The sequence below is a fragment of the Salmo trutta genome, chromosome 10, assembly GCF_901001165.1.
Source record: "Salmo trutta chromosome 10, fSalTru1.1, whole genome shotgun sequence".
In the NCBI taxonomy this organism is placed as follows: Eukaryota; Metazoa; Chordata; class Actinopteri; order Salmoniformes; family Salmonidae; genus Salmo; species Salmo trutta.
In genome coordinates, this window is record NC_042966.1 from 15,553,649 (window position 1) to 15,572,777 (window position 19,129).

The 19,129-nt window shown below is 44.4% G+C and overlaps 1 protein-coding gene across 2 annotated transcripts; it reads left to right on the plus strand.

Moving 5' to 3' along the window:
* The first annotated feature begins 7,891 nt into the window (after positions 1–7,891).
* ptcd1 (pentatricopeptide repeat domain 1) lies at positions 7,892–16,057 on the plus strand. 2 transcript variants are annotated; one of them, XM_029764630.1, is made up of 8 exons: positions 7,911–8,713; positions 11,397–11,537; positions 12,230–12,448; positions 12,686–12,787; positions 12,868–13,623; positions 14,628–14,744; positions 15,168–15,350; positions 15,498–16,057. In XM_029764630.1, exons 1-8 carry the CDS (start codon positions 8,222–8,224, stop codon positions 15,678–15,680), a joined length of 2,193 nt encoding a protein of 730 aa, XP_029620490.1. In that variant the 5' UTR covers positions 7,911–8,221; the 3' UTR covers positions 15,681–16,057. The 2 variants fall into 2 exon arrangements, with proteins under 2 accessions (XP_029620491.1, XP_029620490.1); XM_029764631.1 differs by lacking the exon at positions 12,686–12,787 and having other exon boundaries at positions 7,892–8,713.
* Positions 16,058–19,129: the final 3,072 nt, after the last annotated feature.

Below are 19,129 nucleotides of genomic sequence, written 5' to 3' on the forward strand. Positions count from 1 at the left end.
AATTGTTTAACTTGGGTCAAACGTTTCAGGTTGCCTTCCACAAGATTACCAAAATAAGTTGGGTGAAATTTGGACCATTCCTCCTGACAGAGCTGGAGTATCCAAGTCAGGTTTGTAGGCTGCAGTGGTGGGTAGAATATGGGGCTTTGGTGACAAAACGGATGGCGCTGTGATAGACTACATCCAGTTTGCTGAGTAGAGTGTTGGAGGCTATTTTGTAAATAACATCCTTTGACCTTACACAGCTCGTTAAAGGGCCAACCAGGGTGACTTGTTGCTCTAAAACACAGACTGATTTGGTGTTCAGTAATAAACCAGAGAGAGTGACTAAATCATTCAATATGGTTACTGGGCTATCTGATCATAATTTCACACTTATAGCCAGAAAGTTGTCTAAGAGCAGGTTTAAGCTCTCTACTGTTAGAAAGCCGGATCAACTAAGAATACCTAAGAGTGAATTAAACTATTTTGAAAACGCAATTAATTGAATTAACTGGAATGATCTCTTGTCCTATACAGACGTGGAAGCTGATAGTGAGGTTTTTCTATCCACAATCCAGGCTACAATAAATGGTTTCCTAAAGAAAATCAAATCCAAACCTGGCCAAAAGAGCACTCTTCCTTGGCTAAATGGAGAAATTTGGAAATTGATGAAAGAACGAGATTATGCTCTAAAAACAGCCCTAAAATCCAAATTAGAGCATGACAGATGTAGGTTTACCGTGTTGAGAAATAAGGTGACGAAAGAAATCAGACAGGCCAAGGTTAACTTTTTTATTAACATAATTGGTGAGGCAAAGGGAAATTCTAAATTGATCTGGGAGAATCTAAAAAAGTTAACAGGGAAAGACCATAGTAATAATGCAAAAAGACTAGAAATCATGGTGAATAGCAAGCTAACACAGGATGCAGTCGAAATAGCAATAGCCTTCAATTCCTACTTTATTGACTCTGTCAGGGTACTGACACAGAACCCCTCCACTGGTTTATTGGGCTCAGTGCTAGTGAATGACGCTCAACCTGTCTTCATCATAAGGGAGGTTTCTGAGTCAAAGGTGAACAAGGTGATTAGCTCACTAAAGAACTCTAAATCCAAAGATGTGTTTGGGCTGGACTCTACCTTTCTTAATAAAAACTACAAAGAGTCACTCATTGGCCCCATTACTAAGGTCACCAACACATCTATTGGTCTGGGGGTGTTTCCAAGGGTATGGAAGTCAGCCATAATAATGGCCATCTTTAAATCGGGCGACCCTGCTGACGTGAGTAACTACAGGCCCATTAGTATACTACCTGTAGTGTCGAAGGTTGTTGAAAAGTGTGTAGCAGAACAACTGATTTCCCACCTCAACAACAGCCCCTTCACATTACACTCCATGCAGTTTGGCTTCAGAGCGAAACACTCCACAGAAACAGCCAACTGCTTTCTTCTGGAAAATGTGAAGTCCAAGATGGACAAAGGGGGCATTGTTGGGGCTGTGTTTCTGGACCTAAGGAAGGCTTTCGATACTGTTAACCATGAGATTCTCATCACAAAATTGTCCAAGTTCAACTTTTCCCCCGATGCCTTGAGATGGATGAAATCATACCTTGAAGGCAGAACTCAGTGTGTCAGAGTGAGCAATGAGCTGTCGCCCACTCTTAGCTATGATGTGGGCGTGCCCCAAGGATCAATACTGGGGTCCCTCCTGTTCAGCCTGTACATTAATGATCTGCCTTCTGTCTGCACTGGGTCTGAAGTTCAAATGTATGCAGATGACACAGTGATATATGTGCATGTAAAGAGCAAACAACAAGCTGCACAAGAACTCACTACTGTAATGGTCCAGGTTACAAAGTGGCTCAGTGACTCGTGTTTGCATCTCAATTTGAAAAAAACTGTTTGCATGTTCTTCACAAAGAGGGCAACAGATGCTACTGAGCCAGATGTCTATGTGTCAGGGGAGAAGCTCCAGGTGGTATCTGATTTTAAGTACCTTGGCATCATACTTGATTCCAACCTCTCTTTTAAAAAGCATGTGAAAAAGGTAATTCAAATAACCAAATTCAACCTAGCTAATTTCCGATTTATACGAAATTGTTTGACCACAGAGGTAGCAAGACTGTACTTCAAATCGATGATACTCCCCCACTTAACATACTGCTTGACTAGTTGGGCCCAAGCTTGCTATACAACATTAAAACCTACTCAGTCTGTCTACAAACAGGCTCTCAAAGTGCTCGATAGGAAGCCCAATAGCCATCATCACTGTTACATCCACAGAAAGCATGAGCTCCTGAGTTGGGAAAATCTTGTGCAATACACCGACGCATGTCTTGTATTCAAGATCCTAAATGGCCTAGCTCCCCCTCCACTCAGTATTTTTGTTAAACAGAAAACCCAAACATATGGCAGTAGATCCACAAGGTCTGCCATGAGAGGTGACTGTATAGTTCCCTTAAGGAAAAGCACCTTTAGTAAATCCGCTTTCTCTGTGAGAGCGTCCCATGTCTGGAATACACTGCCATCAGACACACATAACTGCACCACATATCACACTTTCACAAAATGCATGAAGACATGGCTAAAGGTCAATCAGATTTGTGAACATAGTCCCTAGCTGTGTATTGCCGCTTTCCATGTTGTCTGTTGTCTGTAGCTTGTGAGGTGTGGAAACACTTGTTGTTTTTATGGATTTTGTCTTGTTGCTTTTTGTTCTATGTTTCTCTGTCTGTATGCTACATCTTGCTTGTCCTATGTTGCTCTGTCTGTATGTTATGTCTTGCTTGTCCTATGTTACTCTGCGTGTGCTCACTGTTCAATGATTGTCTATATTGTAATTGTTTTTAATAACCTGCCCAGGGACTGCGGTTGAAAATTAGCCGGCTGGCTAAAACCGGCACTTTTACTGAAACGTTGATTAATGTGCACTGTCCCTGTAAAAATAAAATAAAATGAATACATTTTTTTTTTTTTAAGTCAAGGATCGGTAGGATAGTCAATTTTACGAGGCTGTTTGGCAGCATGAGTGAAGGAGGCTTTGTTGCGAAATAGGAAGCCGATTCTAGATTTAATTTTGGAGATGCTTAATGTGAGTCTGGAAGGAGAGTTTACAGTCTAACCAGACACCTAGGTACATTTACATTTTAGTCATTTAGCAGACGCTCTTATCCAGAGCAACTTACCGTAATGAATACATACATTTCATGCATTTAAAAAAAAAAAAAATTGTACTGGCCCCCCGTGGGAATCGATTTAGAGGGCAAGTTGGTCAGGATGATATCTAAGAGGGTGCCCATGGTTACGGATTTAGGCTTGTACCTGGTAGGTTCCTTGAGAATTTGTGTGAGATTGAGGTCATCTAGTTTAGATTGTAGGACGGCCGGGGTGTTAAGCATATCCCAGTTTAGATCACCTAACAGTACGAACTCTGAAGATAGATGGGGGGGCAATCAATTCACATATGGTGTCCAGGGCACAGCTTGGGGCTGAGGGGGGTCTATAACAAGCGGCAACGGTGAGAGACGGTGGATTTTAAAAGTAGAAGCTCTAATTGTTTGGGCACAGACCTGGATAGTATGACAGAACTCTGCAGGCTATCTCTGCTGTAGATTGCAACTCCGCCCCCTTTGGCAGTTCTATCTTGTCGAAAAATGTTGTAGTTGGGGATGGAAATTTCTGGATTTTTGGTGGCCTTCCTAAGCCAGGATTCAGACACGGCTAGGACATCCGGGTTGGCGGAGTGTGCTAAAGTAGTGAATAAAACAAACTTAGGGAGGAGGCTTCTGATGTTAATATGCATGAAACCAAGGCTTTTACGGTTACAGAAGTCAACAAATGAGGGCGCCTGGGGAATGGGAGTGGTGCTGGGGGCTGCAGGGCCTGTGTTAACCTCTACATCACCAGAGGAACAGAGGAGGAGTAGGATAAGGGTACGGGTAAAGGCTATAAGAATTGGTCATCTGGTGCGTTCAGAACAAAGAGTAAAAGGAGCAGATTTCTGGGCACGGAAGAATAGATTCAAGGCATAATGTACAGACAAAGGTATGGTAGGATGTGAGTACAGTGGAGGTAAACCTAGGCATTGAGTGATGATGAGAGAGGTTTTGTCTCTAGAGGCACCAGTGGACACTATCTAAGGCATATTGGGCAGGGCTGGGGGCTCTACGTGAAATATGACAATAATCACTAACCAAAACAGCAATAGACAAGGCATATTGACATTAGGGAGAGGCATGTATAGCCGAGTGATCATAGGGTCCAGTGAGTTGCAATAGGTGAGTCAGGGAGCCGATTCAGTAGTCGCTACTACGCTAGGCGAGCTGGAGACACGGTGATTCAGACAGCTAGCGAGCAAGGGCTAGCAGATGGGCCTTCGGCAAAGTTGCAACGGAAGAGCTTGTTGAAACCACCTCGGACGGTAACATCGGCAGACCAGTCTTGATGGATCGGCGGGGCTCCTTGTCGACAGTAAAGGGTCCAGGCCAATTGGCAAAAGAGGTATTGTAGCCCAAGAATTAGCTGGTGGACCTCTTCGGCAAGCCAGGAGATGGGCCTAGCTTGAGGTTAGCTCAAGGCTAACTGGTGCTTGCTTCGAGACAGAGACGTTAGCCAGGAGTAGCCACTCGGATTGCAGCTAGCTAGATGCGATGATCCGGTGTAAAAGGTTCAGAGCTTAAGGTAGGAACCCGGAGATGTGGTAGAGAAAAAGCAGTCCGATATGCTCTGGGTTGATATCGCACTGTGCAGACTGGCAGGTATTGACCGAGCTGAGGCTGGCTGGAGTTCGAGTTAACGGTGAACAAAGCTAGCAGAGGCTAACTGACTACTAGCTAGTTGCTAGTTAGCTGGCTAGCTTCTGATGGGGGTTCCGGTTCTAAAGTATAAAAATAGCAGATCCGTACCACATTGGGTGAGGCGGGTTGCAGGAGAGTATATTCAGTCCGTAGATGGAAAGTGATGTTAAAATATAAACAAAATATATTTTAAAAAATAATGGAAAATTATATATATAACAATATTTACATGGGACAGGACGGGACAAGACAAAACACACTTCCGACTGCTACGGCATCTTGGTATGAGCTGTTTATCCAGGGTTTTTGGTTGGGTATGTCCGGAGTGTTATTGTGGGTACAACATCCCCAACACGTTTCCTAATAAAGCCTGTGACTGACTATATCTTCCTCGTTGTTGATGGATAAGTCCTAGTTGGATGAATCTTTGAACATATTCCAATCAGTATTCTCAAAACAATCCTGCAGTTTGCCTCACTAGTCTCTGTGTTGGTGGCTCCCTTTTGAGTTGCTGCTTGCAGGCTGGGAGTAAGAACAGAGAGTCATGATCTGATTGGTCGAAGTGGGGGATGACTTTGTATGCTTCACGGATGTGTGATCATACATGGACAAGCACGCCGGATCCTCTTGTCTGGCAGGATACATGCTGGTAATGTTTTGAAAATGTTGGTTTTAGACGGGTTTGGTTAAAGTCATCCGTGACAATAAAGACTGGCTCCGGGTGAGAGGATTCTTGCTGGCTAATAATATTGTACAGTTCACTGAGTGCCACCTTGGTGTTTGCTTGTGGCGGTATGTATACAGCTGTGATAATAATGCTTTTGAATTCACTCGGCATATAGTGGGGTCGGCATTTTAACGTCAGAAACTGAACAGGAGCTCACAATATTTTAAACTTCAGTACACCAGTAATTGTTTATGAGGAAACATCCCCCTCCCCCTCAGAGGAAGCCTCCGTTCGATGCATTCAGAATATGGAGAAGCCTGCTGGTTTAATAGAAGAGTCGAGAGTATTGTCCGTAAGCCACGTCTCAGCAAAAACAAAGACACAGCACTCCCTGATGTCCATCTGCGATTGAAACCTGGCTCGGAGTTCACAAAGTTTATTTTCCAGCAATTGGACATTAGCCATCAGGATACTGGGATGAGGTAGCCTGTCTTTTCAGCCTAGCTTGGAGTCCCCCTTTCCTTCCTATTCTTCGTTGCTGGCGTTGCCTTAGGTCGTCTCAGCCAGGAGCAACAGGCAAGTCCACAAAGGAGCGAATGTAGTATTCTAGATCTTACAGGCTGAGAGATGTGTAGCCTCTGATTCATGATCCAGAAGTGTTTGTCGGTCATAGGAAATTGGCATTTTCCCCAATAAATTAAGTGCTTATTATTATCCCACAATAAAGACAGCTTTCATTTCAAGTGTTACGTGCTGACCACACCGCCCGTGTTGCTTGCACAAGCTTTGCAAAATAAATGTACACATACATTTTATGGGCGCGTCAACGATCATCTGCGTAGCCAGACCGCTAAAATAGAACTTGATTCCATTTTTTATGCTTGACACGCTGCAAGTCCCGCCTCTCCCATCTCCTCATAGTTTTTTTAGGAACATATACCCACATGGCTGATGAAAGATTAACTGAGGTCCACAATCCACTCCAGTTGGTGGTGGTAATGTACCTTGAAGTTGGTTGCCAACCGCCATATAAAGTCAGAAGAAAAATAAATAGAAGAAGACTTAGAAGAAGACTGTAGGAGAGATTACTAGAAACTAACTAGGTTTCCACTTTTATCTGTGGATTAATTGTCAGAATAGAGAACACATGATTTTGTGTGACTCAAAATGGGTCAAAATTCTACAAAGATCCAGAAAAAAAGGACTGTGCATTTCAGGTAAAATAACAACCCAATGTTTGTATCCCAGGACAAATTAGCTAGCAACAGCAAGCTATCTAGCTAAATGTCAATGAATGTTTAATGTGTTTCAACCTGTCCCCAAATTAATATAGTTGGTTCAGAGTTTGTTTTGATATTTCAACTTGCGTATACTGATCACATCTGGTGTGGATGGAAAAAATCAAAATGAGCATGCGTGTCCCCAGGCTAGTCAGCATGTTATTCTTTCAGGCAACAATTAGATGAACGGCTTAACTGAATGAACAATAGAGACTGAACACAAATATGAAAGTGTATTAAAACAGATTTAGGCCCTGTCTTTAAAAAACTAAATATTGTCAGGGGTCCTTGGAGCTTGGGACCCATGGCATGCTCCCTGCGGGCCCAGTCGGTTGTGTGTGTGTGTGTGTGTGTGTGTGTGTGTGTGTGTGTGTGTGTGTGTGTGTGTGTGTGTGTGTGTGTGTGTGTGTGTGTGTGTGTGAGAGAGAGAGTGTCTTTCGGTGTCCACTCCCCCCAGTGGCTGACAGTCTTCCAGGAATTGCTGGGATTTCCTTTTCTCCCATGTTCCTGATAGGGATTCCACATTCTCTCTCTCTCTCAATTCAATTCAATTCAAGGGGCGATATTGGCATGGGAAACATATGTTAACATTGCCAAAGAAAGTGAAGTAGATAATATACAAAAGTGAAATAAACAATACAAATGAACAGTAGACATTACACTCACAGAAGTTCCAAAAGAATAAAGACATTTCAAATGTCATTATGTATATGTAGTCTCTCTCTCTCAATCTCTCTCTCACACTCTCTCTCACTCCCTCCATCACTCTCCCATAAGTAGCAGAACTGATAGAGAGAATAAAAAAGAATAGGAACATTTGTATTATGGATTAATAAAAAATTAATTGTCCCTGTCATTTTATTTACAGATTAACTTTGAATCTCTGTTCATTCTATGGGTGGACACATTTGCAGTTCAATATTTTTCCTGTAGATGGGAGTTGTTCTCTGTTCTGTCCCGCTGGAGACCTAACAGGTCACGAAGAAGTCTGACCTCCAAAAATGTGACAGCCTTACTAATCTATCCCCGATATATCGGTCTGATTTATCAGAAACAACGTCAATATTTGAAGACATTTCATAATCACGGAACCTGTACAATATGTATGGTCGTCTCAACAACATGTTTCAAATACATACATTGTTAGACGTTTTACCAGTACAAGACTTTACTCGATTATTGACCTGTTTTGTCTGGTAGATATATGGAAAAACATGCTTACGTTTTCCTTGCAGGTCTTCATGAGTTGATGACGGCGGTGTGTACTCTGACATAAATAATCATGGTTGGAACCAAAACATTAGACTTCTACACGGTAGAACTGTCGGATACAGTAGGAGTTTGAACAATAATTGTCATACTGCAGTTATTCGTGTAATATGAACGGTTGATACCTAACGAGTTACAAACGTGTTAACAGTTGGCTAACGTTAGCTACGAACAGTAGCCCCGAGATTAGCTAACTCTAGCTAGGTACTGTACACCCAGGACTGTAAAGATGTTGCAGTGTGTGTCTCGGTCGTGTTTGAGGAACGGGAGAAGCATCGTAGACTACGTCGTCAGATACGGCTCTACTGCGACAGCACGAGGTCTGTCGAGCTTGGGCTCCGGTAGCACCGTGAGAGCTCCACGTTCCTGGTCGGTTCACCCGGTAACGGACATCAACCGAAGAGCCTTCACCGGGTCTGTGTCGGTGAGTTCTAGAAGAACCAGGGATGTCCAGGAATCACCGGCCGCTCCCGCCCGCATGGGCCGGGCTGGGAGCGACCTGGGCGATGAGGACTTCGGATCTCTTTCCGCTGATTTTTCCTCCAGACGGGCCTTCCGGAAGACCACCCCAGAGCTGCAGGAGATGTTGTACCGGGAGGAGAGGCAGGCGGCCGGGCAGGAGGAGGAGAGGGAGCCGGTGGCCTTCAGATCTTGGACTGGTCGGAGGAACACACAGTACTGGTACTTCCTCCAGTGTAAAAGACTCATCAAGGAGAACAAGGTACAACGATCTCTCTCTTTATCTATCACCCCATCTGGTTCTCAACTTTCTTTCTCCGTCCCCTCATCCTATGTCACTGTATCTGACACCTGAGAAAGAGAAGGCGGTAGGGAGGGAGGAATGGTTGCCTGAAACGTCATCGACAGCCACCAGATTGCTATGACATGATGTGGTTAGCTGATACTTAAAATACCTATTGTAAGGTCTGGCAGGCATCATTAACGTCTGAGCAGGGGAACATAACCCATGCTTGAGGCTGAGATGCTGGATGGAGAGAGACTCCAACCTGAAGAGTAGTCTATAACTACACTCCTCTGACCCCTAACCTCTGATCCCTAACCCTCAGCTGTCGGAGGCTCTGTTTATGTTCCAGAGTGATGTGTTGGAAGGAGAGTCTCCACCCTGAAGAGTATAACTACACTGTTGTGACCTCTAACCCCCAGCTGTCTGAGGCCCTGTCCATGTTCCAGAGGGGGAGAGGCTCCAACCTAAGGAGTATAACTACACTGCCCTGACCTCTAACCCCTGACCTCTGACCCCAACCCCCAGCTGCCGGAGGAACTGTTCCTGTCAGGCCCCCAATGTTTGTTCTGGAGCGTGAAGTCACGTGCTCTGTTGGTCAGCTACTGTGTAGCAACCTAGCGGTGCCAAAAGCACTGATCTGCCCTAGAAAGCCTATGTAAATTACGATCGCCAGAAAAGCCATACTTTTTTTTTTCGGTTATGTTATGAAGGTTCTGGGCTCTAATATTAGTGTAGCATGATCAAGTTCGATCCCCACGGTGAATTCTTTTAAAGTTTGCTACAAATCAAGATATTTAAATAGTGTTCCCTTCTGGCTACTACAGTACCGGTCAAAAGTTTGGACACACCTTCTCATTCCAGGGTTTCTACATTGTAGAAAAATGGTGAAGACATCAAAACTATGAAATAACACATATGGAATCATGTAGTAACCAAAATCTATTTTATATTTGACATTCTTCAAAGTAGCCACCCTTTGCCTAGATGACAGCTTTGGACACTCTTGGCATTCTCTCAACCAGCTTCATGAGGTAGTCATCTGGAATGCATTTCAATTAAGAGGTGTGCCTTGTTAAATTTGTGGAATTTCTTTCCTGCCTAATGCGTTTGAGCCAATCAGTTGTTTTGTGACATGGTATGGGTGGTATAAAGAAGAGAGCCCTATTTGGTAAAAGACCAAGTCCATATTATGGCAAGAACAGCTCAAATAAGCAAAGAGAACGACAGTCCATCATTACTTTAAGACATGAAGGTCAGTCAATCCGGTAATTTCAAAAACTTTGAAAGTTTCTTCAAGTGCAGTCGCAAAAACCATCAAGCGCTATGATGAAACTGGCTCTCATGAGGACCGCCAAAGGAAAGGAAGACCTAGAGTTACCTCTGCTGCAGAGGATAAGTTCATTAGAGTTACCAGCCTCAGAAATTGCAGCCCAAATAAATGCTTCACAGAGTTCAAGTAACAGACACATTTCAACATCAACTGCTCAGAGGAGACTGTGTGAATCAGGCCTTCATGGTCAAATTGCTGCAAAGAAACCACTTTTAAAAGACACCAATAAGAAGAAGAGACTTGCTTGGGCCAAGAAACACAAGCAATGGACATTAGACCGGAGGAAATCTGTCCTTTGGTCTGATGAGTCCACATTTTAGAAATACAACCGCCGTGTGTTTGTGAGACGCAGAGTAGGTGAACGGATGATCTCCGCATGTGTGGTTCCCACGGTGAAGCATGGAGGAGGTGTGATGGTGTGGGGGTGCTTTGCTCGTGACACTGTCTGTGATTTATTTAGAATTCAAGGCACACTTAACCAGCATGGCTACTACAGGATTCTGCAGCGATACGCCATCCCATCTGGTTTGCGCTTAGTGGAACAATCATTTGTTTTTCAACAGGACAATGACCCAACACAACTCCAGCCTGTGTAATGGCTATTTGACCAAGAAGGAGAGTGATGGAGGGCTGCATCAGATGACCTTGCCTCCACAATCACCCAACCTCAACCAAATTGAGATGGTTTGGGATGAGTTGGACCGCAGAGTGAAGGAAAAGCAGCCAACAAGTGCTCAGCATATGTGGGAACTCCTTCAAGATTGTTGGAAAAGCATTCCAGGTGAAGCTGATTGAGAGAATGCCAAGAGAGTGCAAAGCTGTCATCAAGGCAAAGGGTGGCTACTTGTTTGGTTACTACATGATTCCACATGTTGTTTCATAGTTTTGATGTCTTCACTATTATTGTACAATGTAGAAAATGGTAAAAATATAGAAAAACCTTTGAATGAGTAGGTGTGTCCAAACCTTTCACTGGTACTGTATATACATTTGTCGTCACAGATGACGGCAGGCAACAAGGAGACTCCGGTTGACTCTCAGGCAGGATGAAAACGACTACATTGACCATGAGCCATTGCTACTTACGGCCACTTTCACCATTATCCTCAGTGTTTTTTGGTTGCAATTCAGCAATATGGTGCACTTCAAATACTTCTTGTGCCATCTGGTTTTCCATAGGAATACGTGGATGACGTCACTATCTACTAGTTTTAATGTCTATGGTTCACGTTCCTGTATGAGATGTTGGAGGTAAAGAGGCTCCAACCTGAAAAGTATAACTATACTGTTCTGACCTGTAACCCCTGACCCCTAAACTCTAACCCTCAGCTGTCTGAGGCCCTGTCCATGTTCCAGAGTGAGATGTTGGAGGGAGAGAGACTCCAACCTGAGGAATATAACTACACTGTCCTGATAGGAGGCTGTGGGCGAGCAGGACATCTCAAACAGGCCTTCAAACTCTACAACGACGTACGTATAGAGTCCAGACACACCCGTGCACACACACATACGTGCACACATACACACCCCCGTGCACACACACACACACACACACCCGGGCACACACACACACACACACCTGTGCGCACACACACGCCACTGTTTTCACTAGGATTCTTTTCAGCAGCGATGGCAAAGTTAGTGGGGGAGGGAGATGGTGGGCATGGCCAATGGCGCGGTTTTAGAGGCCCTCTTGACCTCAGAGACAAAATGTTGCCGTTTTAAAGCAAAAGTTCTGCAATTATACACATTTTGCAATGGTTTGTACTTTGTTCTTGTGCTATCTGAGTGACTCAAACATAACAAAATCAATTGGGCCCCCATGCCGTGCATTAACATGTTAGATTATCCCTGATGGTCCAGTTCTCAGAGATGATCTTATTTAAACAAATATATAGATCCATTATCTTTTCTATACACTTTATATCTAGGTTTAGTCATTTGAGTTAACACTGAAAACGTTATACCATCCCAATTTTTAAAATAAATTGTATTTATTTTTATTTATTTTTGCAGTGGCGGCCACGATTTAGCAGCGGTGCACTATAGGGGAAACGCTGTACACTCACAGTGACTCAAACACACACAGACACACACATATGTTTCTCCCTCACCTCCAGATGATGATAATTATGGTTTATGTGTGTTTGTGTGCGTGACAGATGAAGAAGAGAGGTCTGGTTCCTAGCGACGCCACCTACACCGCTCTGTTCAACGCCTGTGCCGAGTCACCACGGAAACAAGCCGGGCTGCAGCAAGCCATCCACTTGGAGCAGGAGCTGCGGCGGAAGAACCGTCCCCTCAGTAACATCACATACCACGCCTTGCTGAAGACACACGCCCTCACCAACCACCTTCGAGCCTGTTTACACACACTACGGGTAACTTTAGCCCCTGACCTCTAACCCTTTCCCTCACCAAACACCTCAGAGCCTATCTACACACACTATCCCCTGACCGCTATCCCCAGATCAGTTATAGACAATAAAAACATAAGACAATATTAGATTTAAAATAAAAACAAGGGTCCAGACACCAAGATACAATAAGTGTGTTTCTCTTTCTCTATGAGATATTCAGGGCCTTTGTACATCCAAACAAAGTTTGTGTGTTTGTAGGACATGCTACAGGCTGGTCATGCAGTAACTCAGGAAACCTTCCACTTCCTGCTGATGGGTTGTGTGAGAGACAGAGACACTGGCTTCAGACAGGCCCTGCAGGTAACACACACACACACACACAGGTTTTCAAACTTCTAAAACTGTTGTGTGTGTGTATAATGTGTGTGTGTGTGTGTTAGGTGTATCGTCAGATGTTGAGGATGGGGATTCGTCCCGACGTCCAGAACTACAACCTGCTGCTCCGCGCTGCTAGAGATTGTGGGATAGGTAACCCCGCCGTGGCCTCTGCCCTGCTGCTGACCTCTGATTGCGGGCAGGAAGGTCAAGCGGTAAAGGTCAGGGGTCAGGGGTCGGCTCCGCTGGACGTCGACGCTCTGGAGAGTCAACTGTTCACACAACACCCCGACCACGACCTTAGTCACCATAGCAATGACGCCAGTCACCGTAGCAATGACCCCAGTGACCATAGCAACGACCCTAGCAACATCCTCAGTTACCATAGCGACCTGGACAGTAGTGTGGTCGCCCCGGTAACAACCCAACTGGTGATGGTGAGGAAGGGAGGAGAGCAAGAGGCTCCCTTTGGCTCTTTCCCCTGTCTGTCAGGAGCCAGTACCCGCCCCCCCAACCTGCTGGACCTATCAGTGGGCAGGGCTGGAGAGGGGGGTGTGGTCTCGCTTGGTGTGGTCTGCGGAATGTTCGATAAGCTGGCGCTGATGGGCGGGGCCCAGGGCTTCCTGGATAAGATGGCCACTGCGGGGCTCTGCCCAGACATCAGAACTCTCACACTATTAGCCGACACCATGGAGCCCGGTAGCCAATCACTGCACCGCCTGCTGGCGGTCGCTAAGCAACACGGTGTGAAGCTGGACGCAGCGTTCTACAACAGTGTGATCCGTAGGGCAGCACGTGCTGGAGACCTACAAGAGGCTAAGGTACACACACACCTTCACTATGTACACACACACCTTCACTATGTACACACACACCTTCACTATGTACACACACACCTTCACTATGTGTACACACACCATCACTATGTACACACACACACCTGAGAGGTATACTACATTTTAAACCAGATCTACTCAGGGTTTTACTAAAGCTAGCCAGCTTCAGTTAGCTTCATTTTCCAGCTCAGGCTTCATCCGTACTACGACGCTGGATATTGCTTGTCCGCCTGCCGCTAACTTTAGCAGGCTTGTAACTGTGTGCAGGTTGCACACAGCTAGTCGAACACCAAACTCCATCGAGACTGCTGAAACGTCAATCTATGGGCAAGTCAGTGCACCATTTTTATTTGTGCAAAGCAAAATGAAGGAAAAGATATCTTGCAAATTCAGCAGGTTATGGTGTGAAATAGGTTTGTTGAAGTGCCATCTTTGGTGTGCTTTCGGATGCTTATCTTTGCGCGAGCACCTTTTTCCCCCCACTCCTATCGATAAAATAACACAAGTTATAAACAAGTTTTGCTGTGTGTGAACTTTCAAATGCATTCGGTCATTACTAAATGTGTAATGTGCTAGGAATTTTAACATGACTATTTTTAAACACAAAACAACTTGATGAATAAAATATTTCATCAGTCTTCCCCAAATGAAAGGGGTGAGGATGCAGTCTTTGCGAGAGGGAGGGAAACTTGTTTCATTCATCCTCAGCTTGTGGCTTAGACTCTTCATTCAGGATAAATGGAGTTAGCCCTCAGTTAGCCTGCCCCGGAGCAGGTTAGTTCTGAAGGATTCGTTGCCATAGAAATGTACCTGGCTAAAAGGTGAGCCCCCTTCGTGGTATCGGTTATCCCCGAGTTGAACTCCGAGTTGACCAAAGTTTCCTCACTTAACTCCTCAAACCACTTACGTAGTATAGGGCTCTGAAGTTATACCAATGTTGTTGCAAGGTGTGTATGTTTTCTAACTGTGTGTGTGTGTGTGTGTGTCAGGCGGTGATGCGTGTGATGCAGGAAAGACATGTGCGTGCGGATGTACGGACGTACGGCAGTCTGGCTCTGGGCTGCAACAGACAGACAGATGCTCTACAGCTGCTGGGGGACATGCAGGTAACACACACACACACACACGATTACGCTGCCCCGGGTTGAACTGAGCTATAGCCTGTCACGTGACCGGGTGAAGCTAGGTGGGAGAGGCCCGCCCTGCTGCTCGGTCATATTGTCAACAATGCAGCATGATGCATAGTTCACAATAATTCAACAACTCCTTTCCAGAAAATGTTTGAATTGTCTAAGTAGTTTTCATTGAGAAGGCAGATAACAACGCTTTTAAAAAAATATTTTTTATCAGAGCAATCACTTTTGCATGTGAAAACACAATCCTAGTCCTTACACCACGTGCATAACCTAAGCCTAATTTGTCCTCGGCCAGAACGGGACTTCCTTCTCTCACCTGGGAGGCAACCCGGTTCCAAAACAAATGCAATCATCCGGTCCAGTTTAGTAGAATCCCCTCTGTGTTTCCTGCAGGCGGCGGGGGTGCAGCCCACTGTGCAGGTGTTCTCTGCTCTTATTGGCTGTGCCAGCAGGAGGCTGGACTATGTGTATCTGAGGCTGGTGCTTAGAGCCATGAGGGAACACAACGTCCCACCTAATGACATCATCATCACTCAGCTAGAACACGCCTCCCAGTACCCGCCCAACTATAACCAGGTAGGGAGGAGAGGGCGTGTGCGCGTGGTATCTAATCATGTGCATCGGTTTGTCATTACAAGTGCAGAAACAACACATCATGTGTTTGAGTCTCACGTCTTTCTCTCTCTTTCCCTACCCCTCTTTCGCTCTCCGTCTCTCTGTCAGTATAAGTTTAGGAACACCTACCTGTCTCAGATTGATGGTTTCCGTGGCTACTACCACCAGTGGCTGAACACCATGCCCGCCCAGGAGACAGGAGGACCTGAGAGAGACCACCCTACAGAGACGAGACAAGATGGACACCAGCAGGCAGCAGCAGCAAGACGATACCGCAAGCAACACAGCTGAACACACACACCTTTGTACTCGCGCGCACATTCACACTGCAAACATTGTAAATGTGAGCGTCTACAACCCCAGAGCCATGATGCTGTTACTCTTAAGTGTCGTCACATGTGTCCTGTAAATATCAGAGGAGGCTGGTGGGAGGAGCTAAGGAGGATGGGCTCATTTGGAATGGCTGGAATGGAGTAAATGGAACAGAGTCAATCGTGTGGTTTCCATATGTTTGATGTCTTTGACACGTTTCATTTTTTCCATTCCAGCCTCTACAATGAGTCTGTCATACTATAGCTCCTCCCAACAGCCTCTGATGAAATATATGTAAACTGTTATGTTTATTTATGTAATAAACTTACAGTAATAAAACTTGGTCTGTGTATTAGGCTTGGGCAGTATCGAGATTGTCATACCTACAAGGGGCGCTGTTTTCAAACCCCTCTAATCCAAAGGTTAGCAATGCTAACAAGTACATATACAATCTCATAGAGAATGCTAACTAAATGCTAACAAGCGCATTGCGAACATTTTGTACGGTCTCTGAACTTAACAAGTATACAAGTAACTCAATGCTACTCACTGTTTGCTGCACAAAACAAATATTAAACAGCAAGGCTCTTGATCCAGGAGGGAATTTTCTGCTGTTACCAAGCGAAGCAAACCAAATGCATAACTGCAGAGCACTTTGCACATTTTAGACAGCTTACTTAATAGTTATAAGATATCTAGCAGGCAAACATTTAGTTGTTAATTCCATACTGTAACTAGATCAGCTGACGCGTGCTGCACAACAGTGAGGCTCCGGTCTTGTGCTTGTAAAGAAACACCACGAGACTGGGCACTACAGGTAAGCTTCATAATAACAAATTGTGACAGGTGAAGTGAAGAACACAACCTTTATTTCCTAATGTTTTGCACAAGTTGACTGCAGGTATTTACTTAAAAAGTAGCTACAAATATTGAGATTTATTAAAAAAATCTAAGAAAGTTTCAACAGTTGAAAAAACATCATGGGTTTTTCCCAAATACCCCATTATAAGTTATACCACTCAAGCCTACTGTGTATGCTTGACCAAAGAAGGTGGGTTTTATGACTTATAATAAGTGTTTGGACTGAATAAACCAAAAATATCTGCTATGGTACTGACCTGTCTGTGGCGCTGCTGGGACTGGCTGGTCGCCTAGGTGAATGGTTGCCACAGTCAAAATTGGCTATATCGTAAATATATATTTTTCTGTTTGGTCTTGATTTAGGGTTAGGCTTTAAATTAGCAGTATGGTTAGGTTTCAAATCAGATTTTAATGAGAGGAATTGTAGAAATAGGCGAGGTTTAGCTGTTTGTGGCTGTGGTAACTATTGACGACAGGTGAATTGGGCACATGCGATCTGAAGTTTGGAAGAGCACAGCATGAAAAGAAAAAGGACTGCAGCACTGAGTTTGGGACAAAGTACTTTAACATGCTCGTTTTATTACATCTAACGGTGTCGTTCTTATGCAAAAGGTAATATTTTTGTAGAATTTGACATTCTTTATATAACTGATCCTGTCACGGGGTTATAAGTAATGATGTACAGTGTGTTCGGAAAGTATTCAGACCACACAATACCCCATAATGACAAAGCAAAAACGGGTTATTATAAAATAAAAAAACAAAGACCTTTATTTACATAAGTATTCAGACCCTTTGCTATGAGACTCGAAATTGAGCTCATGTGCATCCTGTTTCCATTTATCATCCTTGAGATGTTTCTACAAATAGATTCGACATGATTTGGAAAGGCACACGCCTGTCTTTATAAGCTCCCACAGTTGACAGTGCATGTCATAGCAAAAACCAAGCCATGAGGTCGAATGAATTTTTGTATTTATTAGGGATCCTTATTAGCTGCTGCCAAGGCAGCAGCTACTCTTCCTGGGGTCCAAACACATTAAACATTTACATTATATATAAAACAGTACATCATATAACATTACTACACACCTACATATCTACAATATAACATGTATAATCCCACCATACAACAATATTACAATGTATGCATATGCATGTCTCTACCTTTGTATGTGTCTCTTCACAGTCCCTGCTGTACCATAAGGTGTATTTTTTCAGATTAAAAAAAAACTTGTATTCCCCTGCTTGCATCAGTTATCTGATGTGGAATAGAGTTCCATGTAGTCATGGCTCTATGTAGTACTGTGCGCCTCCCACAGTCTCTTCTGGATTGGGGATTGTGAAGAGACCTCTGGTGGCATGTCTCGAGGGGTATGCATGGGTGTCCGAGCTGTGTGCCAGTAGTTTATTAAACAGACAACTCATTACATTCAGCTTGTCAACAGTTCTTACAAAAACACGTAGTGATGACGTCAATCTCTCTTCCACTTTGAGCCATGAGAGATTGACATGCATATCATTAATGTTAGCTCTCTGTGTACTTTTAAGGGCCAGCCGTGCTGCCCTGTTCTGAGCCAATTGCAATTTTCCTAAGTCCCTCTTTGTGGCACCTGACAACACTACTGAACAGTAGTCTAGGTGTGACAAAACTAGGGCCTGTAGGACCTGCCTTGTTGATAGTATTGTTAAGAAGGCAGAGCAGCGCTTTCTTACGGACAGGCTTCTCCACATTTTAGCTACTGTTGTATCAATTAATTTTGACCATGACAGTTTACAATCCAGGGTTAATCCAAGCAATTTAGTTACCTCAACTTGCTCAATTTCGACATTGTTCATTACCAGATGTAGTTGATGTTTAGGTTTTAGTGAATGCTTTTCAAGTTTTGGAAACATTTAACTAACTTATTCCTTGCCACCCATTCTGAAACAAACTGCAGCTCATTGTTAAGTGTTGCCGTCATTTCAGTTGCTGTAGTAGCTGAAGTGTATAGTGTTCAATCAAATGTATTTATAAAGCCCTTCTTACATCAGCTGATGTCACAAAGTGCTGTACAGAAACACAGCCTAAAACCCCAAACAGCAAGCAATGCAGGTGTAGAAGCACGGTGGCTAGGAAAAACTCCCTAGAATGGCAGGAACCTAGGAAGAAACCTAGAGAGGAACCAGGCTATGAGGGGTGGCCAGTCCTCTTCTGGCTGTGCCGGGTGGAGATTATAACAGAACATGGCCAAGATGTTCAAATGTTCATAGATGACCAGCAGGGTCAAATAATAATAATCACAGTAGTTGTCGAGGGTGCAACAGGTCAGCACCTCAGGAGTAAATGTCAGTTGGCTTTTCATAGCCGATCATTCAGAGTATCTCTACCACTCCTAGTGTCTCTAGAGAGTTGAAAACAGCAGGTCTGTCTGGGACAGGTAGCACGTCCGGTGAAAAGGTCAGGGTTCCATAGCCGCAGGCAGAACAGTTGAAACTGGAGCAGCAGCACGGCCAGGTGGACTGGGGACAGCAAGGAGTCATCAGGCCAGGCAGTCCTGAGGCATGGTCCTAGGGCTCAGGTCCTC

What these genes read in the sequence shown, in the direction of transcription:
- ptcd1 (XM_029764630.1), top strand. Translation starts at nt 8,222, where the DNA reads ATGTTGCAGTGTGTGTCTCGGTCGTGTTTGAGGAACGGGAGAAGCATC. An exon ending in GAGACCTACAAGAGGCTAAG is followed by an intron (nt 13,624 to 14,627) that starts GTACACACACAC and finishes TGTGTGTGTCAG; the next exon opens with GCGGTGATGCGTGTGATGCA. An exon ending in ACCCGCCCAACTATAACCAG is followed by an intron (nt 15,351 to 15,497) that starts GTAGGGAGGAGA and finishes TCTCTCTGTCAG; the next exon opens with TATAAGTTTAGGAACACCTA.